This window comes from Lissotriton helveticus, chromosome 5_1, assembly GCF_964261635.1.
Source record: "Lissotriton helveticus chromosome 5_1, aLisHel1.1, whole genome shotgun sequence".
In the NCBI taxonomy this organism is placed as follows: Eukaryota; Metazoa; Chordata; class Amphibia; order Caudata; family Salamandridae; genus Lissotriton; species Lissotriton helveticus.
In genome coordinates, this window is record NC_136065.1 from 1,550,277,677 (window position 1) to 1,550,303,799 (window position 26,123).

At 44.3% G+C, this 26,123-nt stretch overlaps 1 protein-coding gene across 1 annotated transcript in view; it reads right to left on the reverse strand.

Moving 5' to 3' along the window:
* CNTN2 (contactin 2) overlaps positions 1 to 26,123 on the reverse strand; it is a 323,201-nt gene that overhangs the window by 243,084 nt on the left and 53,994 nt on the right. Inside the window, exon 2 of the mRNA XM_078644632.1 lies at positions 5,429 to 5,544. Coding sequence (XP_078500758.1) covers positions 5,429 to 5,483 — 55 coding nt within the window. The 5' untranslated portion in view covers positions 5,484 to 5,544. The remainder of the gene's footprint in view (positions 1 to 5,428; positions 5,545 to 26,123) is intronic.

Below are 26,123 nucleotides of genomic sequence, written 5' to 3' on the forward strand. Positions count from 1 at the left end.
GATGCTCTTCCATTGGTGCTCATGAGCATGCGCAGCACACCTGATAGGAGGACAGGTCTCTCTCCCCACGAGATCCTGATGGGGAGGGCCATGAGACTTCCTACAGTTCCAACTACTGCTCTATTGAATATTACAGATGATCTGATCTTGGATTATTGTAAAGGACTGTCTGACGCCATCCATTCTGTGTCCCTTCAGGTGCATGCGGCTGAAGTTCCAACAGCGAGGAACCTGTGTCATGACCTGAACCCAGGGGACTGGGTCCTGGTTAAAAAACACGTCCGGAAGAACTGCCTAGATGTTCGCTGGCGTGGGCCCTTTCAGGTAATCCTGATCACGAACACCGCGGTGAAGTGCGGGGGGCTGCCAAATTGGATTCATGCATCCCATACTAGAAGAGTTCCAGCACCTCTAGAAGGAACAGCTCCCATCCCAGACGAAAGCCCGGAAGTGGAAGAAGAGTCGCAAGAAGGGATTGAGGCAGCTGAGGAGGTGTCGGAAGAAGTTGGGAACGCATCGGATTCAGAAGAAGAGCGAAGGCAGGACGGCAGTGAGACAGAAGACGCAACTGAAGGAGAGAGCAGAAGTGAATACGACTCAGACTCAGATCCGTATCGGAGCGACCAAGAACCAAGTGGGAGGACAAGGAATAGGAGAATAAGGCTTGGAGCTGCCACTTGGCCAACAAGAAGAAGAAGGCTAAGTTTGAGGTCGGCCCAAGAAGAAACGCTTACTCCTATATCCGAAGACTCAGATCCAGAAGAAGATATCCAGGATCAAGCCGAGGAGGGTCTTAGAAGATCAAGTAGGGTGCGAGTGCCTAGCAGAAGATACTCTACTCCCGACTGGACCTACCTTGTTGCAGATGTCTGGGAGACACAGAACAGGGAGGATCAGGGAAGTGGAACTGATCAGAACTGACCCGATCATCACAGTGCAAATAAAGTTTCTACTGCCAGGAGCGGAGACCGAAAGGTTGCTGACACTCAACATCGTTCATCCTGCTCTCCTGAGTGGAATAAGAAAATTGCTTTTAGAGACAGTTGAGTTTCCAGTTTGCTGTTCACGATATCCAATATTGGAGGGAACTCTTCTTCGTTTGGAAATGCTTGAACGAGTAGTAGAATTGCTAGGAGTGCTTATTGTTGTGGACTAAAACCATACTACGAATGTCTTCAAAGGGGTGCAGATCTGGAAAAGTGAAGAAAGTGATCTTGATTAGAACGGACCCCTTTGTAATTGTGGATATAGAACTGATAGTACCAGGATTAGAAATTGAAAAAACGCTAACTCTCAATTTCGTCCGTCCACTTGTCTTGAGCGAAATAAGGAGAATAATCCTAGAAAAGGTTGACTTTCCATGGTGTGGTACGAATTGTCCAGAACCTGAGGGAATGATACTTCGGATGGACATTTATGAAGAAGTAGTGTTACTCCTTGAGTCATACATAACTTCAGACGAAAATAAGACTTTTGAAAAGAAATTGTAAACTTGTTGCAAGATAACCTAGCGCCGAGTGGAAGAAGAAAAGTGATAGGGGTTTCATTTTAGTGGATGGAGAAGGGCTAGGGTTGTCTATATTACTGGACTTTGAACTGTTTTGCGGAAACAAATTGTCAAGCTTCCAAGTGTTTCAAGAAAGACATTGCAAGAGAGAAAGACTTTGTTTGAAAAGAAGAGGAAGTGAATGCTGGAAGATAGTCGAAAACTACACTGTTTGAGAACATGGAGGCTGGCAACCCGAACCGCAGGGCAAAATGTATAGCTGTTACATTTTTAGGAGTAGTGGTTTCTCTTATAATTTTAGTGGTAACTGTTTCATTCCTAGCGGGACACGAAGGGGATGGAACCACAGTTAAGGAGGATAGGGGAGTGTCCACACCGAGAACTACCACAGTTAAGGAAAAGGGAAACATCAATGAGAAAGACAAAGCGTTGTTAGATGCAGAAGTAAAAAGGTTACACATGGATGAATCACAGGGGAATTACAAGTCAAATGCTTATGCTAAGTTGCTTTATGAATATGTTGATGCCATGGAGGTAAAGGACTGCTATGTATGTATGCAGTTACCAATTTCGGTAGAGGAGGGTATCAAATACCATCATCTCCCGTTGACATATGGAATAACGTGCAGTTTATTGTTAAGTATGTTTTATGGACGAGACGGATTTGAGTATTACTTCTCGAATTTCGACTCGACATTGCCAGAGGTTCCGAATTTCAAGCATTTGAACAAATGGGACTACTACAAAAGCGAAGACAGGTTACACAAATGGTTTATTCCATGGAGAACGTTAGATACTTCACATGCTCGAAACAACAATCTGACTTGTCAAATATCAGAAGTTGAGAAAAAGTTTATAGCTCAGGTAGATACTAGATACAGAAAGCAGAAGGCATTGAAGGCATCAGGACAAGGAGAAACAGATTGGACCAAGGAAGAAAGGGCACAACAACGAAAAGGTAGTATTGGTCCAATTGCTTTGGATAAGGAGAAACGGGGGAAACTGTGCATTCACAGGAGTTACTCCTACTATGAAAACGTTTATGTAGGACAAGTCAATTGCGAACATGCTTTTCAATTGGAGTACTACTCTAAGAACTTCATGAAAGGGATGCAAGCAATACCAAATGTATATTTTGTATGTGGAAGATATGCCTATGTGAAGTTACCAGATAATTGGTACGGATCATGCTATCTGGCTGTTGTCTTCCCTAAAATATATCATGTTGAGAATTTAGACACGCCTAAGAGAGAAATATCAACTAGATGGAAGCGAGGGCTAGGTGCAGCAGAAGTAATTGGAGATGTAATAGGTGCTGCATTCCCTTTCTTAGGATTGATAATGAATGACATTAAGATCAGGAGGTTAGCTACAGTCGTAGATAGACTGTCTGCCAGTACTGCAAGATCCTTGATGCTGATAGAAGGGGAGATGCAATCGATTAGGGCAATGGTTCTTCAGAACCGACTTGCTTTAGATGTTCTGTTAGCAAAAGAGGGAGGAGTCTGTAGGGCCTTGAAGGTACAGGAATGCTGTACTTACATTCCAGACAATTCAAAGCCTCTAGAGAAGTATATACAAAACATCACTGCCATACACTACGAAATTGAGGACCTGGCAAAGGTAAATGTGTGGGAAAAAGTAGGCCATGGAATGGGTAAAGTTGGAAGTTGGTTTGCCAACTTAGGAAAGGGTATCGTTTGGTACATATTGAAACCCATCATCATAGTAGTGATTTGTGTAATCACTTTGTGGGGATTGGTGCGTTTGTATCAATGGTATAGAGCAAATAGGTTACAGAGAGCTATGAAGAAACAGGAAGAAGAGTTGACAGCGATGCAGGACACCCAATATAAGAGTCTGAAAGCATTAGAGAGTATGAAAAGAAGTGGTACTGTCCTGACTTCACTTTAAAGGTTCTACATTTTTGTGTCATGGTGATGATGACCCCTAAAGGTCATCAAAGGGGGGACTGAGAGAGCACAAGTTTGAAAAAATGTATAAATACGCCATATTTACAAGCACGTAGTTAGTTCACATGTACTTTGCACCAGAGTGTTTATATTTAGAAGTGAAATACACAGAGTGTCTTATATTCAGTGGTGAAATGCATAGAATGTTTAAGTAGAGTAACGATAATCATAACTGTGTGAGACTAATGTAGAAATGTTTGGGATGGATATGAAAACCTCATGTTCTCATGTTAAAGGAATAATGTAAGAGTTGAATGTAACTCTAAAACCCAGTATTTTGTGTAGGCCTCATGGCAATTCACAAGCAAATCTAAACGTGCTGCTAAAATAATGTGAGACAAGGTTGACATGGTTCTTTCAAAATGTACTATTGAACTTAGGGTTAAAAGTATATGCTTTATAGATGTGTTATTTTAGAAACGTATGCTAGTTAAGAATGTTTGCTGTTTAAATCAAGTTAACGTTTTAAGAGTGCAGGAACCTGCTGCATGTAAATCAAGTAGGCCAGAGCCGATAATGTCATGTAGTTTAAATCGTCATGTGCTCGTTAGAGGAGAGGTCGTGAGGTGTCCAGTATGAAGCTCAGAGAGTGTTTTATGGCCTAAGATATGGTGAAGTCTGGAATTTGAGGCCCACTGCAGGACGAGCTGTATGCAGGTGCGAGGGTCCTAATCAGCTCGAATGAAAGGGACTTTGTTCAGTGGCGCCTTGCGCAGGCCTGTAGGAGTTTCCAGGAATTTCAGGGGGTATCAGCGCACGGAAGAAGGAGCCTGGAAACCAAGGTCAACTTTAACGAGGGTCTTCAAGAGTACCATCATGGAGTTTGCCGCGGAAAGATGTACCACGTGAGGGGCGTCCCAAGGGGCGTTTCTATTGGAAATGTGATTTGGTATTAGGGAAAGTGACCCGGGAGGAGAGCAGAGCAGATGATTTTGGGAGCCTAAGGAAGCGGATGGGTAGGCAGATAGGCTGATCAGGAGAGACCCATTATCAGAGAAGAGACAAAGAGAAGTGCGTGATCTTCTTAGGAAGTCACCACGGCTGACACCTAGAGGGTTAAGATCTTGTTAAGTAGGGATGTCATTTAGTATAGTGTAGGGACAGACTAACCTTAATTTTCTTTTCTGTAATGACTTTGAGGTTGCAACTTGTATCCATTTTAGCAACCCTGATGGTATTCGAACTTGTACTTATTATTTTGTTCTTCAGACTCAGACTATTCAAGAAGTTCATGTTCATAGTGATTCCGATATACCTTTTGAATCTCATTTTGAGAAGTTTGTATCTTCAGTTATCTTTGACTTTATATTAAATCTTTAAAACTTAATTTTGGTCAGTGGTCATTTAGAGTGGTGTAAGTTCTTAAATTGATTGTTTACCTCGAGATTACCTTTTACTCAAGACAGGTACCAACGATTCAGTCGACAGGAAGAAGGGATTTGGCAAGATAATTAGTAACCAGTAATCCCGCGTTAGCAAACGCTCCCAGAAGGTGTGGGTTTCCCTTTCTCTCCACACAGGAAACAAATCAATTTTTACAAACATTAACAGAAGCTCCACTGTGGACAAGGCTAAAGGTCTAGACAAGCAGCTGCTTCTACTCCTACTGGTACCCACTGCATAGCAGTCCTTTGTTGGCTGTGCCCCCTCCCTCCCTAGCACACAGGTAATTATTGGGACATAGAGGACAAACATAGGGTCTAAATGTGACACAATCAGTGACATAAGTAAGGTAATAGGCGCAAATGTAAACTAGGAAATGGACCCTCGCTTCCCATATGGGGAGTGAAGGACAGCCATCGTATGATTGCTAGCAACCTCACGGTCCTGGGCCTGGGTGCCTCTGCACCTGCTGCACTAATGATAGCTCTGTCCCTGGACTTTATTGAGTAGAGGATATGTCCAACATCTAGGTCTGTGGTGATTGGACCCTCCTCCCATCACTCACCTGCAAAGCTAAACACTGCCATGGACAGAAACACGGACACAATGGTAGCTCGCATCTTGGTGGAGGTGGGAGAACGTCCGCGGCAGCTGTAACTGGGAGACACTGGGTGGTGGAACCTGTAGGAGACAGAGGACTGTTAAAGTCAGGAGAAGAAAGGAATCAGATGAATCTTAGCTCCGTGACACCTGAAGATGGAATGACACACTCAACACAGACAATAAACAGGTCAGGTGGATGGCCTCGCGGTGTGCCGGGTTACGGCCCTGTCTCTGGGACACTGGTCCAGTTGTAGTATCGCTCTCTCTTTCCATCAGCATCTCATGGTAGACAATGACACTCCATTGATCACGACCCTAGCAACTCCTGAGTATATCTTCTACTCGGTCTTGCACCACTCCTTGGAGGTACCAACTTACGTATACATTAGTTGTTATGACGGCCTTATAGTGAGTAGGAATTACAACCCCAGATCCCACGCTATGAGTCTGAGGTCCCTACGGAGAGGCATATGTAGTATTTATTCTACAAATACCTTCAGCCACCTCCTTTGGTAACTCTATGAAGGTTGTAGAAGAACAGCAGAGATCACAGACTGAAGAATGTATGTTTCCTTCAGGAGACGTCTTAACCTACTGAATATCTTAAAAACTCACTTATTTTAGCAGATCGTTCTCTGTAATTGTTTTCACGGCTTGCTTCTACTAGTACTCCGGTCAGTTATTTTAGATTATTTTTGGACTCTGGCATGTCTTGTGCCCTACATTATGGCAGCCCATTATATGTCCTGATGTTTTCAGTGTGGAGCCAGCATTTCCAGTTCTGTGTCAAAATCAGTTTATTGCTCAGTTTGTTGAAAACCTTATCAATACCATAACATATACGTAGCTGCATACAGTAATATACACACTCATTAAAATAGCATTGTGTCATGTATAAAAATGTTAACATCAAATAATGAACTATATATACCAAAAACAATGCACCATTTAAAATACTATTTCTGTATCTACCTCTGCTGAATCGAATGGAACCAGGCAATTCAAGGCCTTTTCCATTGGCATTATACCAGCTTGTTTAGTAAGTGTATTTTAAAACTTTTTTCATTGATCAAATTCACTCGGTAGATAAGAAGTAGAAGTCTACCTTTATTGCGATTTTTCATATTACAAGCACAATTCAAATATGCCGTTTGTTGATTTGTTTTGTGTATTTTAATTAAAAGACCAACTTCCATTAGAAATTAAAACAAATATGATTTCTTGGCAGTTTATTTCCTCTGAATACATTTCAGCTCCCAAATAAAACTTGTATTTATAGAAGTATTGCAGCACACTTGTATTGTATATATACTGAGTATCTTTAGCAACATATATATCTTCCCTCAGTGCCTTTAAATAGGTTCTGATAGCAAATTAAAATTCTATGTTTCTTAGTAGTTCTATATCAATGCCAAGACAATACTTCTTAAACAATGTAATTCTTTTTTTCAATTAATCTCTTCACAATACAACTTTCACTCTTAAAAGTTTCACTCAAACAAATAGCAACCATTGAAGGAGAATTGTTGCGCATGATGAGCCTAGTAAAAAAAACATTTTCAGAACCTCGGCTTCAGTTTCCAAGTTGTGCACTCCTACTTCAATACTTGTTCCTTAAAGACTTCTTGTCAAGAGGTTTTCCCACTGGGCACTTGGCACTTGGGACCCCCTATTATAAGGAATGACTTGGAACTAAGATGGCTTTGGGAGCTGCAGTGATGAAAGCTCCCCAACAAAATAAATTTATAGCAGCTGAAGTCCCTTCTCTGCCTCATATAGTATTAGTTATGCTTGAAAGTAGATTTGAAGAGTATGGAAGACTTATGAAAGCTCTAATGAAGAAAGTGGTATAGTTTGGAGGCGCCAAGGAGTACATGAGGTTTTGTCAGGCAGTAAACGATAATATATTAGATCTCATCATGGACAGATTTGATGAAGGAAAGAAAACATTGCTTACATAACCACACATACAATTACTAGCAGGCTTGGAGTAGCATTAGCACAGTTTGTAGTGCTTTGAGGGGGCAATCAAATATTGTAGATTTGATTTATGTGTTTTCTTTTCACAGTGCATGAGCTGACTTAAGGCAGTGGCAGCTCCTCCATTAAGGCAGAGGAGCGTCGCCCCACAGCTTCAACTGCAAGCTCAATACGAAAAGTAAAATGATAATAACTTTCCCCTATTATCATTTTATTTTTTGTATTGAGCATGCAGTTGAAGACAGGTTGAATGGGCGGGCTAGGCTCCCTGCATCACAGGGAGGAGGAGTGGTGGCTGCACCTAAAGTGCGCATGATGGTTTTGCCGGCCGTCTGATGCCGGAGAAACCATCAGGCCCACTTTGCATGTTCTGCACAGTCTGGGTGGAGAACATGTCCAGCCTCCCAGTCCCTATTTAAGCGCTGAACCATGGCACCCAGACCAATCACAACGCTGGTGTAAGGCAGCGTTGTGATTGGTCAGGGGATTCTGGGGGGTCTGTGTGCTTCCTGCTGCAGAGAGAACAGAGGAGAGGCGACGGCCGGTGGTAGTCAGGTGAGTGCCTTTTAATTTTTTTTATTTCCTACCCCTTCTGCACGCCCTTTTCTGCCCCCCCCCCCCCACCACCCCGTTCAGTAGCAGCCGCTACTGCCATTAGGCCCTTGTGCTTGTGTTCAAATGCAAGAGTTCAGATCAATTCACTATCATTGATGCCTGATCGTTTGTCACGCTCAAGGAAAGCAAATTTTGTGTACAGTACCTGTTGGAGTTGACTTATAATGCAGCTGATTGCCTATCGAGATTTCTTTTGGTAGGGAAGAAGGGAGGAATAACTGACCTTGAACTAGTTTCAGGTGTAAAGGGGCTAGTTATTGGAGGTGAGCTGTAGAAAGAGGTGGCAACATTCTACATCATCTGGTGAAGAAAGTGATCAGAGTTTGGCATAACAGAATTTGTGAGGAGCAGGAGGCAATGTATTGCTGTTTCATGAGGGTTGAAGTGGTTCATGATGCAAGTTGATGTGAGGGTCTGTTTTATGTTTACCAATTGACTGAGAAAATGTCTTGTTCACATTGGGCATTTTGAATAAATGGGCAGAAGCAGAACATAGAAATGTGTCCATACATATTGCTGGCTTGGGCAAAGTAGCCAAATGAGACAGAAGGCAAGGAACTGTACAGAGTGTTGGGCCATTACAAGGTCAAGTTGGTAAACTAACCATGTTTATCACTGGTGGAAGTTGCTGCAAAACCCTGTGAGAAGATGACTAGATGGCATGGGTGCTTTTCCATGATGGGTGTAAAAGACATGCATATTTTGATTCTAATCTAACATCAAATGAAGTGAATGGACATCTGCAACTGGAGCAAAAATTATTTTAATAGATTTGTTAATCAATTAAGGAGGACTGAATATTTTCACTATTGATAGTTAAGTTTGATTTAAATTTGAGCTATACTTTTAGAAGAGAGTGGCGATAGAACATTAAGGTACAGCAATGGACTGCAGACAGTCTGCCAGGCAGATGAAAAGGGTAAAACATATGATTGAGGAGTGTCATCAACTGGTGAGATGCTCCTTAAGGGAGATCGTGAACATGACAATATCCCCATTGATCATGAAAAAATAAGTTAATTGACTCCTGGTAGCATTGTGAGGTCTGGACTCTGACTAGTCAGTCAGAAGTCATACTGGCTATTGTCGTAACTTCTGTCTTTCGGTACCCAACGGACAGGATATACTGGCTCAGGGTCACCACGCCAAGACACAAGCTACTGACCATCCATACAACACTAAACCCCACGTTTAGAATTTCATAGGGGTAGGATGCTTCAGGTTCACGGCCTCTGTCTGTAAATGCTAGTAGTTTGACCTCATTCTCCAAGCTTGGTTGGCTTTCCCATTAGTCAGTTGGGGGTCTGAGGCTGACCTTTGATGGAGCCCGCACAGGGTGTACTGAGAGGTGAACAGGAGCAAAGTGCCTTGACAGCTCACAAGATGCCATGGGTGGATTCTGATGTTTAATGGGCTCCCAACACCATACAGCACAAAGGAAATCTCCCACAATGAGATGAGAGAGAGTTTGCAGACAATTCTTCGCACAATGATGCAATCTTGGGCAGGGCCGGACTGGGAACCAAAACCGGCCCTGCCAAAGTGCTTGGATGGCCCCCTCCAGGGCCGGACTGGCTACTGGGCAGTAGTGTGTGCTGCCGTGCTGGGGGCTAATTTTGTTGATGGGGACCTGCGTGTGCAAAATGAAATTCGTTTTGCTTTTTTTATTTCAAAACGCACGCAGGTTCCCATCAACGAAATAAGCCCCCACCACTGAGAAATTAGCCCCTAGCTTGGCAGCACACACAACTGCCCGGTAGCCAGTCCGGCCCTGGCCCCCTCACCCCACCCCCGGGGGTTGTGGGTGCCGTTGAGCTCTTTGCCAGGGCCGTTTTTTGGCCGATTTTGTTACAGGGCCGATTTTGCAGCTAAAATCGACCCCCAGGGGCCCAAAACCGGCCCCCACCCGTGCGGCGCACCGGGGATTGCCCGGTGCCCCCTATTGCCAGTCCGGGCCTGATCTTGGGGTGTGGTTGGGAGTGGCAGCAGCACTTCTTCATTGATCTTGTGATGAATTTGGGAAGGTTCTAAGTGCTTTTACAGTTTAATTCCTAATACTTGGAACCCACTAGCACTCGCTGCCCTCCTCGATCCCAGAGATTAACCTATCCTAGACTTTTAAATAAAAAGAGCAGCACAGAGTCCCCCTGACAGTCTTTTTCCCTGTACTTGTGCACAGAGCATCCCATACATCAAAATGTAAACTGATATTCTGTTCTCAATGGTCAGCTTGTATCCAGAAGCCAGAGTAGCTGGACATAACAGGCCTACAACTCACACAGTTGTGTCACACGATGTCAGCCCCCTTCACAATGTCACCCAGCGGCCAGCGAGGAGCTGATATCACACGTGTGCTGGGAAGACGAGCTGGGAACCACTGCACAGGACATTGACGCCAGCCATGGCAAGCTTTTGGGTTTGTTGGGATTTTTGGGTGGTTTTGTTTGGAGAAGGGAGCTTGGCAAGCATAAAAGGCACCTTGTTTCCCCATTATGGGATTTGTGGACCCAAAACAGAGAAATAACTAGGGGTGGGCATAAAACACTTAATTCCATGTAGCATAATCACCCGGAAATACAAAAAACACAAGATTACACAAGAAATGTAATGCTGAGGTTAGTGCTATTTCTTAGTGCAAAAATGCCCCAACATCAAAAATGGACTAGAGGATTAGTTTTGCACTCAGAAATAGCACTAAATGCAGCAGAACACGATTAGCGAGTGCAAGCAGCCACTCACACCCCATAATGTGGTCACAGACTTTTGACTGTTACTTCTATACCAGCCGCGGCCCGTGGAGGGAGTTGCGGTAGGGCAGGCAGGTGGGAGAGGGGCAGGGTGGGGGGTGATTAACACCGGAATATGGATGATTGTAGGTAAGTAAACAATTAAATTAATAAAACGAATTTCATTCCGTACCCTGCATCATTTTGCAATGCAGGGCATGGAACGAAATTCGTTTTAATTGTTTACTTACCAGCAATCATCCATATTTCGGTGTTTATCACCCCCCACCCTGACCCTCCCCCGCCCCGCCTGCGCCACCGCAACTCCCTCCACGGGCCGCGGCTGTTCTATACGGACAGGGGCGTAGCAAGGGGAGGCTCTTCCATTTGAGCGGAGGAGCATTGCCCCACTCACCAAAATGCACAAAAAAAGGCCCAGAGATGAAAAAGGAAATGGTAATCAACTTGATTGATTACCATTTTATTTTCCATTTTATTTTCCAATCCCCGTCCCGAACCGAGGGTCAGGACGGGGCGGGGCTTGCAGAGTGACGGCAGCAGAGAGGAGGGGAGGATGCCTGGGCACTTTTCAAAGTGTGCATGTCCCTTTCGCCAGCCATCTTGTAACAGCCAGCCAAAAATGCGCACTTTGAAAGCTCTAACCCAGCTGTCTTAATGCAGCTAGGTTAGAGCAAATATAGGGCACCAGTGCCCTCTGGAGCACTGAGAGCAGCAGCTCCCTCAAAACCTGTACCCACTATTTTCCAGAAAATTCATTTATTGGAGGGGTGTAACACCCAAAACACCCTCCTGAAGCTATGCCCTGGTTATGGACTTCCCATTCAGATACCTATCACCGATTGTTTTTGTCTTTTAAAGGAAACAATGTTTAACAGCCTGAGACAACTACTGTTTGAGCTTCGCATTTCCCACCCGTTAATGGCCAAGTGAAATTTAATGCGAACACGTTTTTTAGTTTTTAATTAAACTTTGACCTGGCAGCGATGCTTTTGAGCTATTTTTTCCATACATACATATCAGTCATGATTTTAAAAAGTCTACTCCATAGCTGGGACGTATTAACCTAAGCATGCCTCGATGTTTCACATTTAAAGGTTGGCAGATAAGTTAAAAGCTTTTTGAGTGGGCCTGCTTTATGATTCTCTAGAAAATCAATAGCTCTTTCCTAAATTTCTTCCTTCAGAAATGTCAAGTTGAAAGAGTACATTTTCTCCAGTCTCCTCTGTCCCTGGCGTATTGAAGTATTTCCTCAAATTTACATTTGCTTAGAGCATTGCTAATAGGACAATTACCAGCATCCTTCAGATTGCAAAAGACAAAGAAAAAGAAAGGATCGTCCATCAAAATGTGGTTTAGCTAGGCTGCATGAACAGCTTGTAGTTTGCTGAATGTTCTGTAACAGCTCTGAATTTCAGCAGTACCGTCTTAACACATGGGCACGCCGGGCAGTTGCCCAGGGGCCCCATGAGCATAGGGGTCCCATGCAGACCAGAATTTAAATCTAATTTTCCATTAAACATTTTTATTACTGTGAGTGCTTATGTAGGTAGGGCCCAGTGCACTGCTTTGCCCGTTGTTAAGACAGCCCTGCATTTGAGGGGAACTTACTGAGCAGCCATGTGTGACTTGCCTGTTCACTGTGCATGTGGGAGCTTGCATTGGTGATACCCATTTATTGTACATGTTCTGCATAGGATAGGAGGTTGCAGATCTGTCAGCTTCACAAAAATATTCACTGCGTGAGAATGGGGCTGGCACCTGGAGGGGTGGGACTTTGTTTTTACCCGTGCCTTGGAAGCACTTGGACTCTCCAGACCATCAAATAAATCTTCAGTGGCTGCCAGCAATGTCATCAGGAGGCTAAACATCTTGAAAGAATATCGGCTGTGCAGAGCCTCCAAAGACAAGCCAGAACAATGTGGTTGAAAAGCAAGTAGTTGAAGCTAGAAGCCATCAAAAGAGATGCTAAAAGGCTCTGCTCCGTGGGAGGGACAAACACAACATTAATGAGCTGGGACACAAGTAAGAAACAGGAAAATGAGAGTGACAGGAAAGCCAACCAATAGTAAGCAATGTGTGGACTCCAAATCCCTGTATGTTCTTGGTATGCCCACAATAGGTTTAGCAAAAAACAGCACATGCGCTGTCTTGTAGGTGAGACCTAAAACTGAATGACTAAACCTACTTGGAGCTTGATAAATTCTTCAATGGGCTCAGGTTTAGATAAGTTGAGAAGCCTTGGCATCAGGTATTTGGTGACTGAATGACATTGCATTACTTATAAATTCATCAGAGCCCATTGCATTTTCCACAGAAGTTATTCATTTCACCAAAATTGGGAAAGGAGAGCACCCGAACCATCCTTTTTAACTATCCCATCAATTTCAACCTCCACATTACAGAGAAACTTCACATGACACTATTTATTCCAATCTACTGAATCTCTACCTGGTGAGTGTGAAACTTAGGTGAAAGGAGCAAGTCCCTTCCTTTCCATGTTGCAATGTGTTGATTCAAAGATACTTCAAATGCAGCAAGTGTGCTTTGACATAGGGTGAGTATGATTTGTTAGTGCAATGAGTGTGTCTGCCCAGATGGATCTCCACTTGGGCCTGACAACTGCATTTGTAACCCATGGAGCTAGCCACACTGGTGCACTGCGGCTTGGCTGGTCTCTCTCTCACAGTCACCACGTATCATACATGCTGCCTTTAGCCTGCCTTCAGACTTGTGTCTCCTTTTACTGGTGCTGGGCTTCACTGAGAGTGGGCAACTTAAGACAGACAGGTCAGGGTCAAGAAGAGAACCTTCACAATGTGCTCCCCATGAAGATGAAGAATGGGCAACATGCAGGTCTGTACTCAGTAGATCACACAACAGATCCACACAGATGTTCATTGTAATTTAAAGTGCTGGCTTAAGGGACCTCGTATGTATGCTGTTCTGAAGGATCTGGATGCTGGTTTGAGCTGGACAGAACATTTACACTCTCTCTTTCTAGGACAACGTTGGGGAAGGAGACATAGGTCATTCCACACCAGGAACTCTGGATACTGAGGAGAATCCCGAAACTACTTGGAAACTCCTGTTTTGTCCCGAATTGGACTCGGAATGAGAGGCTTGGTGGGAATATTTGTGTATTCGAGCCATCTCCAGACAGAAACATGCATGAGCAAGAAATTTCTGGAAATGGCTCTCATGGGGAAGATGACCTCTTTTGGTGTGAATGGATGCAGCAGGAATACATCCTTCGAACGCAATCATTCACTGGAGCATATTACCACACACTTGAGGTTACGAAGAATGCATGTCTTTTACAAATCAGTGACAGTCGCAGAAAGAGTTCTCATAGTCAATAGGTTGCCACCAGTCAGTCAGCCTTCCCAACACCAGCTGAATGGCATTGGCAACCCTCTCAGAAGAAAACTGATGGTGCACTCCGGATGCTGCACTAGCCAGGTAGAGAATAGGATTATTATGGGAAGCACAACAATTCTCCCCTTTGTGGATTCCTGGGACTAGGTGGTGGCTGAGATCACAGTATGAAAGCGTTGAACAGGATAACCTGCAGGGAAATGGCAAAGGAAGAACACGGTGGGAGAGGTACTGGATACAGCTGCAAAACTTCACCCTTACACCTTCTATGACAGACAAGGTTGGTAGAGATTACTAAATGTTGTTGCTCTCCTTGTGAGGCATGTACAGGAGTACTTAGAGATACGAATGGCTGCCCACTCAGGCCTCCATCGAGGCGGTGGATGTGACACAGCTAAGGCGTGTAGCAGAGGCGCACCAGAGCATTCCTTTCTGGCGAGAAGACTTACTCAGACCTTCTAGACTACATCTCTGGTCCTTCCATGAGTACATGCACACGGGGCAATACATTCATATTCAAAGAATATGTACACAAGGAAATAGAGCAGTGAGAGGAGCAAGGTATGTGCTATTGCTGTATGTAATTTAATGTATCTATTTCAAGCACAGGAAAGGCGACCCACTGAAATGTATTCTTACACAAGTATAGAAATTGTGAAGAATCATGTTAAAATATTTACCAAGAAAATGTAAAGTACCAACAATGCAGACCAGGTCCGAATCCAGGTTCAGAATAATCAAAAAATGTATCTTGAAAATAATGCAAGGCTGTTAGGAGGTTGGGCCAAAAAGATTGGGTTATGGAAGTGCTCGCTGTAATATGTATGCCATTTTTAGGTCGAGTCTGGGCAGCGCAGCGAAGCATGGTGTATTGAGGAATGGAATCAAAGCTCCGCCCATTTCCCGCCCATCTTTTCAATTGGCTCCTGTTACAGTACTTTCAAAATCATTGCATTTCATTCGTGAATAGGCTTACTAGTCCCTCCTTGGTACCGCTTTCTCTGCATTTGTAACCTCCCATAATGACTGGACTTTTTACTTGTGGTCTTACACGGTCTATCAGCACTTGAAATGACAATGCCTTTTACATATGTGTTGCTTTTGAAAACACTAAAATAAAAGGCATTGTCATTTACAATGCCAATTGCTCAAACTCTCGCAAATGCGAGACCTGTTGCATTGAAAATTCCTGATATGAATGCTTGCCTGGAAGATGTTTTTGAGGTTGATTTTGATGAGGGAGTAAGGAAGTGAGGGAGTGGCTTGGGACAAGGAGAGAGAGAGGTTCTGCGTAATGGGATTCCCCATTAATATGGCACTTACAAATCCTTTGTCAGTATTCTCAAATAATCTAATTGCGAGGGCCTTTGTAATGAAAAGAAAACAATGTATTTTCCATGATTTAATTTTCCTTTAAATCAAATAGGAAACAATGTTTAGCCAGTACAATTTCCGGTGCTTTCAGTGACATGGATTGTCTTTCTGTAGATTGAATTATGTGAAATCCTATACACCTGTTTTGCTCCTGCCAGGATCCCCAGGGTGCCGGAAGTCGTGGTGCCGGCAGCTGTCCTCTCTTAGCTAAACTGAAAGGCTCTCTCTTCCGGAACCAGAATCACAGAATGTTGAAGCGACGCCGGAACTGGAACCTGGTTCCCTCGTTCCGGCTGTTAGGCCACATCTAAGTCTGCACCGCCCCCACCTCCGCCATCCTGGCTGTACGTCTGTCCCCCCTTGGCTATGGGACTGTGGGGCAGCAGTCTATCTAACTCGGGTGTCTGTCTGTCTGTCTTGGCTGCTCGGGAATACACGGCGCTTGGGAGGGAGACTCCGTGTCCACTGCCCTTCCCCGCCAGCAGCTGCTGCAATCCTGCAGAGTGCACGAGGATGCTTCCCTTGACCCCAACGACCCCATCTTTCACTTTTAACTCCACATCTGACAGTTACAGGAGCACTCCCCTTGTCTGAGTTGAAAGCAGGGCTATTAGCATTAGTAAGAAGTGACCTCATTAATTTGCCCCATCCCGCCCCGGGGAGGGCGAGACATGGGGAAGATTAAAAGATGTACTTGCCCAGAGACATGTCGCTGTCACTGATTGGATAATAGAATCGAAGGGCCCCTGGGAGCTGGGCAGAGACACTTTACTGCCCGAGAAAGAAATATAACCACTTGCGTCCACGGAGCCCCTCTCTGCCCCCACCTCTGCCCAGGACAGTTCAGTCCGGCAGACACACTCAGTGGGGAGCGTGGATTTGACTTTAAGCCTGGCCACATGCTGATCGAGAAGTCTACACTAGGCATTAAATACTACTCCCATTCTACACCTCAGGCTCAGACAAGCAATGATGCTTAACAAACTGAGTAGCTATTCACTCAACATCCCAGAAAGGGCTTTGCGTCTCGTTAGTGGTAGAGGAGAACTATAAAAACAATCCTTGGCAAAGCCAATAGGTCTCGAGTAAGAGACCTATTGTTTTAGCAATGATTTTCAGCCATGCTGCACCGCAGCCAGGATCCCACTGGGAACCAAAACCTGCCCTGGTAAAAATGCCTAAACCAATCGCACTCTTTCCATCCATTCTCTCTCTCGCTATCTCTCTCTCTCCCTCCCTCCCCATCACTGCTGCAATTTGCCGCAGGAGCTGGGAAAAGTGACAGGCCCCCAAAGACTCCAGCGTAAGGTACCTGGTGGAATAAAAGGCCTTTCCAGCCTGTGTGCAGCTGGCTAAAAATAACATTAAAAAGTGCTAATGCGCTTTTTTTTTATTGGAAAAGACAAATGGGATTGTTGGTTGGGGGACGAGGCAACACGGGGAAAGGGTGGTGGAGAAGTACTCGGGGAGGGGATAGGACACACAAAAAACAACGGGGGAGCACAAGGACAAATGAGGGTGGGTGGAAATGGATGGGGGCACAATGGAAGCAAGCAGACAACTGAGGACAGGCGGGAGAAGACGGGTCTGAGGCTGATAATGGAGGGGGCCAAGAGGGGCATACACAGGGGATATGGAAATGCACGGACAATGGAGAGTGGGTGGTAGGAGTCGAAGAACTAATCGGAAAAGAGGATGGTGATGAAGCAGAAACAGCAAGCGAAGGAAGTGGGGAGGAAGCACGAATGGTAACTTAGGGAGGGTGAGAAAGAGCAACACATAGAGTGGAAGAGTGCATGAGGGAAGTAAATAAAAAAAACAGGCACTGTTGTAGAGTGCTCCAAAAAAAAGGAACGCCTGCAAATGAGCAGCGCAAGGACACAAGTAGTGCGTTCATGCTCCAGGTAAGGGAACAACAGAGGAAAGAAAGCAGGTGGAAGTTGTCAAATAACAAGCAAGAAATTGATAGTGACAATCCAACCAATAATAAGCAGTGGGCGGGCTCTAAGCCCACTGTAAGATAACACTATGTCTCACAAGAGACAGCACATCTGCTGAATTAGGCGAGGCTCAACAAGGACAGGCAAAGCCAATAGATCTGGAGTTGGCTGCAGCCTTTTGACTTTGTCAACACTTCTTTTGCCATGGTTATGTAAATCTTTTATTGTTGGGTGTTCTGCTGAGCCCTTGCGAATGGCTAAAATCAAAAAACAATTTTGTTCTCAAAAGCATACATTGCCATAGTAGGCCCTGGCACTGATGGCGACTGCTGTGTGTGTATGTGCTGCTTGAGAAAGGGCAGAATACTGTCACTCACAGTGAAGCTACTCAACGACAGAGGTGAACCCAACCCATTAGCCCCCATTGTGTATGTTGTAGCGGGCAGAGAGAAAACATGAATGACACAACAGCAGATCAGTGGGTGAAAAGGGCTAGCTGAGGGCCCCCTAATACATATTAGATATAATTCTAAATCTAACGGTCTTGGCTAATGCCAGATCTAATGATGCCATACAATATCTTAATAGGAGTTGTCCACTCTGCCAATGTACCTCAATCTGTTCTGGAAACACAACAGCTACTTTAATTCTAGGACCCACACACTGCACTGAAATGCACCCAAATCACGACCAGCAGCACCTCTTGCTATTCCAATAGTGGGGCCCACATGCAGCTCGGTACAATTACTTTGCAAATAGAGTTCTGGGACCCGAACAAATCTCTGTAAATGCACAAAAATTCATGTAGAGTCTTCTGCTATCCCAGTACTGGCAAGCAGAACTAGAATTGAACCTCAGTCTTAGTCTGTCTTTTGCCCCATCAGGACAGGGAAGCTCTTCCCGATCATCACACACATGCAGATTTATTTTATTTATTTAGAGAGTTTTGTATAGCGCGAACGTGACCCTTGGGTATCAGAGCGCTTTACAGTTACACGAGGTACGATTAGATATACATTTTATATGGCAACATCATTCAACAATATGAGAGGTGGGTTAGGTATAAAGCTATATAGTGAGCTTTACACAGCCAATACACGTCCGTCCTTGCCTTCACAATCCCGTGCTATTTAGTTATGGGGCCCTTTGCATGTCTCTCATAATTGAACATCATCTTGAAATTCAAACCTAACACACAGCTTAATCAATGCACCTCAATTCTGGCCCAGTGAATCGTGTTATTCCAGTAGTGGGCGCCACACAACACTGTCAATGCACCTGATATCCTTGCATGAGGATTTCCCTGATATACTAATACTGGCAATGTGGCACCAGTTAGTAGTTTTCTGTGTGTGTCCATCAGCTGGGGGTCAGACTGAGGCAGTGCAGCTGTCCCAATCTGAGCTGGAGTCCAAATTTGGCCGCAGTGTCAACATAGATGTCCAAGTTGTGGACCTGCTGTGAACTACAGGGGGTGCAGCAATTTTTCGGCTCAGGGAGGATTACTTGACCACAGCCAAGAAATGAGTGGCCATGCTGGAGGTGGAGTGGTGGGGAGCAGAAGAGGGGGGGTGTACAATTAAAGTAATTTTATTTTGTCTAATTACGCATAATTTCAGCAAAATTATATGAAGTGCAAAACTGTCATTTGGCGCTATATTTAGTATCAAATGGATCCTGACGTCAATTTTTGATGCAAGTGCATTTTGCTCTAAAGAATAGTGGAAAAACACTGCAAACAACAGCCACGTGCGTTCTGTTGTTCCTGTGCATTCATGATTGTGGCATGTTCACAGTAAATTTTTACCTGCCGTGAATGGAATATTATTACACAAATTGGTGTTATGGCATAGATTTGAGAATTTTGCTTAACAAGCATAAAGCGAAATTCCTGAAATTACACAAATCACGCCAATTACTTTTACATTTCACCCAGGCCTAGTTGGAGGCTGACAGTGGGAAGACACTGCACAGGATGGTAAAAAGGGTACAATTGAGAATGGCCCCCTTACTTATTACCTGGGTCAAGAGAATTCATCTAGTGGGGTAAGAAGGCAAGCTCCAACCACCCCCTCTGCTCATGAGAAATGTGCAGACCATGATTCTGAAAAGAGAGGCAAAGAGAATGATACAAAAAGCTAGGGTTTTAGTGTGGAGGAACTGGTGGCGCTCTGTACAATTTACGGAGGTCAATTGGACATAGATCAATTTATGATGGTGCTAACAGGAAAGAGGCGACCCTACTAACCCCTTACTTTGTGGTGGAAAACCAACCACATACAACAATTGCAACAGTCCTGTGCACACATAATAAGTCAAACATGAACAGTGTATGTTCGTATTCAGTATAACAAAACAAAATTCGCTGTAGTTTTCTTTGTTCCTTTAATGTGTATTGGCACAGAGAACTGCCAGCCGACACGTGTTTCATCTGAGACACAGTGCTCTCCGACTCTTCAGGGCCAAAGTCTAGGTAGACGGTATGTGTAATCCCTGCACCGGTGACAATTCCAACCCGGTCGGGTTTCCAAGAGAGTAGCACAGTATTAGTGTACACTATTCTGGCATATATTGAGACACCGGATGGCGGTACAAAGTGCAGACCGGCATCCACCGCGGCTGGGGGAAGGCCGACTGGATGGTGAGCCAAAGTCCGCCTCTGGCTTGGTGGGGTCATGATTGGCATTGATACTTGTAAACAACTTTGCATCTCGCATCAAAATTTCATATACGTTTGTATTAATGTTTTACGCAGGTGTGCCTTTTGGAGATGGGTTGGTCTGCTTATGCACCTTTTTCTGGCCCTCTTTTGTGGGATTTTCCGTTTTTGGGATGGGAATGTCCCCTGCATCGAGTACAGTCATGTCCACTGCCCTGTGTGTTCAACTGTGAATATCTGGTATTCTGGTTACTGTATTTTTGCCCCCAGTGTCACATTAATATAGTGTGTGTGTGAAGACATAGGTCTGCCTTGACAAGTGTCTGGTACTGAACCTATTCTGGACATGGAGGGGCGCATCAAGTGCACCCTCAGTAGTGGCATGAGACCACTGCTCCTGTCACCGGCTCTTGTGTGTAGCGCAGTGACAACAGCATACTGTGTTTTGTAGTGATCTTTGCTTGACCAGACCGTTTTACTTGTATCACAACTCTACTGAATACCAAGAGGGCAGCTGTTGCCTGCTTGACAGGCAGCATCCCAGAGGTAAAGGGAAATGGAATCTTATCTGGAGGAAGAACTATATGTCTTCTCCTGGAAATGGCTAAAAAGTCCTGCCTGAGAGAGGAACAAGTATAAAAAGATTGAGAGAGACCCCTTAACACACCAGGGGAATAGGGTACTTGTAAAAAGTGAATTCAAAAAGCTTCCCTTGGCAAAGGTGCTGAGAATTTAAGCCCAAATACTAGTAATGGACACAAAACTACTCAAACATAAACATAAACATTTTTGCATATAAAATATATGAAATTTATTAAAAAAAGGTACTCTAAAACATTTAAAAACAAGTTATCATTTCATCAACTCCATCTACAATATCATCACAGTCATGGTTTATCTAAAATTCATCTATATTTCACAAATTCTCATCCTATACCCGATAATCTAGACACTAATCATCACCTAAGTTAAAGCAATAACATGTAAAGGATTATGTAACTAAAAAAAAGGAGAGACAAACACAGACACAACAATTTGTCATAAAGGTTTGCACATCAAAACCGTCATTCAAAACTCAATCCTAGACCCGCTTGATTTGTGTTGTTCTCAGGATGAGCCCGTCTCCAGCCTGCCGGCAAACCGTCGTCTCCTCGTGGTAATACTGCTGTATTACCACAAGGAGACGATGGTTTGCAGGCAGGCTGGAGTAGGGTGTGGATGGACTGAGGCTGAGACTTAGTACAAGAGTCTAAGAACAAGAGAGCTGTCAACTAAACCCACCCCAATAAGGACCAGTGTGCCGTGATATTGGGAAAAAATCAAGGTGACCAAAAGGGCGGTGTTTGCTGTGCCCCACTGTCCAGTAGAATACCAGAAAACACAGAAGGGTTACCGTTTAAAAAAAAAAGCTATTGTGCTACGATAATTTCGAAGGTAGCAGCAAAGGGTACTGAACAAGATAATAAGAAAAGACCCTCAGACTAACCCCGATCAGGGATGCGAACATACAAAAACGGAAATAGATCCAATGCGGTGTGATAAAGACATGTAACAAGGATTCCTATGTATGAGGCAACCATCCAGTGCCACAAAATAGGAGAGACTTATTTCTCGGTCTTGACAAAGATGGCACACTATTGAAAAAGTCCATCGAAACGCGTCGACGCTAAATACTGCACAATCGAGTAATCAAGCTCATCCTGAGAACAACACAAATCAAGCGGGTCTAGGATTGAGTTTTGAATGACGGTTTTGATGTGCAAACCTTTATGACAAATTGTTGTGTCTGTGTTTGTCTCTCCTTTTTTTTCAGTTACATAATCCTTTACATGTTATTGCTTTAATTTAGGTGATGATTAGTGTCTAGATTATCGGGTATAGGATGAGAATTTGTGAATTATAGATGAATTTTAGATAAACCATGACTGTGATGATATTGTAGATGGAGTTGATGAAATGATAACTTGTTTTTAAATGTTTTAGAGTACCTTGTTTTAATAAATTTCATATATTTTATATTCAAAAATGTTTATGTTTATGTTTGAGTAGTTTTGTGTCCATTACTAGTATTTGGGCTTAAATTCTCAGCACCTTTGCCAAGGGAAGCTTTTTGAATTCACTGAGAGAGGAACAAGCCACCCCATGGAGTGCAGGGCTGGACTGGGATCACAAACTAGCCCTGGCAAATACGTCTGACTGGCCCCATGGGGTGGCAGGGGATTGGGGGGTGGCTGGCAGGAACACTGCTGCTGTGCTTTTATTAGAAGGGGCCTATTTTGCAGCACTGCTGCAAGAGCAACTCCTATCAACAATAACTCCCACCACCGGTCCAAAAACGGCCCCCACTCTCCCGGCCCACTGGGGAAACGCCCGATGCCCGCTATGGCCAGTCTGGTCCTGATGGAGAGCCTGACTGCTGGTGTGAATAGAAGCAATTGACCTTGGTGCTGTGGTGTGTCTATGAGAGCCTCGCAAGAGTGGCGGAGCAGTGTCATCACTGGTGGTGTGGGAGGGACTCAGACACTAGTCAAGTCCCACTCTATTCACACAGTGCCACCGTGTGACACACAATATTGGCTACCTTCACACGGTCACCCAGTGAGGGGCAGGTATTGCACTGTGGTAGAGAAAACGAGCTGAAAACCACTGTCAACAGTGGATTTTGGGAGCATTTTCGGAACTGCCGACAACACCCCAGAATATCGCCCCTCCACCTCAGCAAGCTTTTTTTCTTCTTTTTGGAGGAAGGGTCTTGCGGGAAGGTGGGGGTACAAGTGCCTTTTAGCAGGGCATCTGCATGAGACCCCGCCCCCTCCTCATACAGTGACATTTCTGTTTTAGTTGGCAGGTATAAATTAAGCTTCTTTGGTCTTTGCCCCTTTTAAAGACCTCACTCCACCTTTTTAATCCCAGTAAAGACCCTTCCACAGCTCCTTTAGTATGGTGCTCTTGAGGCCCCAGGCTGAACTCAATACCCATTTTATGTCAATTATCCACACTATATTCTTTGTATCTTTCATTTAAGGGTGCAAGTCTATAAAGAGGCAACTAAAACATCGTGTTCAAATAGAGTCCGGGCATGTAGTATAGTATAATATGAATTGTACCCATGGTAAATTAAAATAATAATAAATTATGTTTAGAAAGCAAATTTGATGGTGCAGATTTCACAGAACCATATATATTACAGCTCTCAAAGCGCCACTGCCAAAATTAATAACATCCATCTTAAAGTTTATAGCTGAACTGCACCTGACAGCACACTGAAATTTACTGCTAGGTGTAGCAGTCTGCTTATAATCACATTTTTGGATTAGTTCCACAAATATTTACTAGAGGGGTATGCACGTACATGAACAAATACAGATGCACGCACATATACCTGTTTTAGTAAGAGGTGCTTTCACAGCTGCCACCCATGTTACACCTCTCTAAGAGAGAGAGAGAGAGAGAGAGAGAGAGAGAGCGAGAGAGAGAGAGAGAGAGAGAGAGAGAGAGAGAGAGAGAGAAAGAAAAAAAAACAGAGGCAGAGGGTCTCAAATAAACCAGCGAGGAAACAGAACTTTCCTGACCTGCTGGGAGTACAGTTCCGGTTTTGCTTTTCTGTTTCCGGCCGCTGTGCCACACCACACCACACCACGCCTCGCGGCCCCCGCAACGCGGGAGCCGCTCGCAGGCGGAAGACACTGGTTGTGACTTTGCCACCGGGTCCCTGAATGTGCATTGGAGCACCAACGCGGCCACATTGATAGCGGATCTTTTGCACCGAGGTTAGAGGCGGGACTGCGAGGACCAGCGTGCTGAGCGGCGCTCATCGGCCGCAGCTGGTCCTCTTCCCGCCCCCTCCACCTGCCCTTCCCCTTGATAAACTGAGTCAGGAACGCGCACGCGGGACGCGCGCGGGGCAAAGGCTGGGGCGAAGACTGGGCAAAGACAGGGCCGTTTTAGGCCGTTATAGACCGATTAAGACCGGACCGGGCCATTCCTCTTGGTTCTACATGTGAGTCAACCAGTAGCGTTTTTGTGTTAACTGTAAACCACCTATAATTTAAATAATGTCTGTCCGTGAAACCAGGAGCAAGTCTACCAAATCCTCTAAAAAGGCTACAGGTACCCTGGACGATTTTATTACAAGGACAAGCCTTTCAATTGATAATGAGATCACTAAACTCCAGCATAGAGTATCCTTGGAACTAGAGTCTGCAAGGAGGCTCTCTATCGAACTAGCATTAAGGAAAAAATCCTCCCTAGGTAGCATTGCCTCCTCAAAAACCCCTGAGCGCACTATTGGCCCTACACCAATTATCACCTTGGTCGAGGTTCATTCTACTGCTGAGGAAACAACTACCCCTTTTAATCAAGACCTTGTTCCCCCGGGTCCCTCTGTCAGTGTTGTATCTGAAAGCCTTCCATCTTCGGATCCACAGATAGGGAATACCAAGGGAATTAAAAATGGTGAGAAGCCAAAGGTATCGGTGGAAATAGACCCGAATAAAAGTCAGGTGCCTGTTAAGATATCACCAAAACATAAGAGAAAGAGGAAACACATATCTACCTATGCTAGGAAAAAGGCGAAGGTAGCCGTTAGTCAAAATATTATAGGGGTTGCCCCGCTAACATCTAATGTAACGATTGCTGAACCTGAATTAGAAAACCAATATGAGGAGAACTTTCAATCCTTAAAAAATAAAGTGATCTATTGGTTAAATTCGAACAAACCCATTCCGGGCCACATGAAAAGCAAAATCCTCATGGTTCGTAGGGTGCCGTGGGTAGGACCCATGGCCAAATCAATTATGGGTGACTGTATAGTCATTTATTTTGAGGAACCCCATAGTGCTGAACAGATTTGTAAATGGAAATCATATGGTGATACACCACCCATTGAAGCTAGGCCTTTATCGTTTTTTTACCCCCCACCTAGGCCTACACAACATGGGTATAATTGGAACAACGTTAAACAGTATCACGGTTATGTACCCAACTTGGCTAGACAGGCAGAACGAAATATGTGGTCTGGTATTCCTACCTTCAACAGGTATAGTTGTTTAGATGCTGTCGATTGACTTGTGACTATGCCTGATTGTATTCCCAAGTTATATGACACTTACTGTACACTGTGTAACAAGTCCGACCACCACCAGAATAAGGAAAGGTCTTTAGCAGCTTATAAGGTATGTCACGATCTGGATGTGAGTTGTTTAGATGGGGGAACCAACACTATTTTAAGAGATGTGGTTACTGAGACAGATAACCAAAGTGCCGATATACAGCTAGGTAGTGTGCATCATCAGCCGGTACTTATGCCGGCTTTTGATGACCAAACCTGTCTCAGTAATAGATTAACCCCACGTTTGCTCATTTTGTCCTGGAATATTGCTGGTGTAGGCAAAAATCTTAAGGATCCTGAATGGGCTGACTATGTTGATACTAGTGACCTTTGTTTACTGCAAGAAACATGGGCTATAGATGTTCTGCATAGAGTCGGATACAAAACCTATGGCACTAAGGCAGTCCAGTCTGATAGGGGGAGGCCGTCAGGGGGTTTGATTATATGGCTTAAAATCACCTTGGTTATGAGGGTTGAAATTATAGATACAGGAACTCCCGATATTCTGGCCCTAAAAATTGTACCCCCAAATGGAAATGAATGTTACATTGTCAACGTTTATAATAGACCACTTGCTCATTCCAAGGTCTCACCAACTCTGGAAACACTGGATCTCTTTCTGAATAAGGTGGTTGGAGATACTCCGGTAATTCTGGGAGGCGACCTAAACTGCAATTTCGAACCGGTTTCTGGTATTAATGATGTTTTTGAGGATGAGGACCAGGCGTACAAAATCCCCCAGCTTGAAATCTCAAATTCTGTTAAGTGCTCCACTTTGGCCGTTCAATTGCTAAGGCTAACTGCAGACCATGGACTTAGAGCATGCAATGGCCGCCTCCCTTCGGATTTGTTAAAAC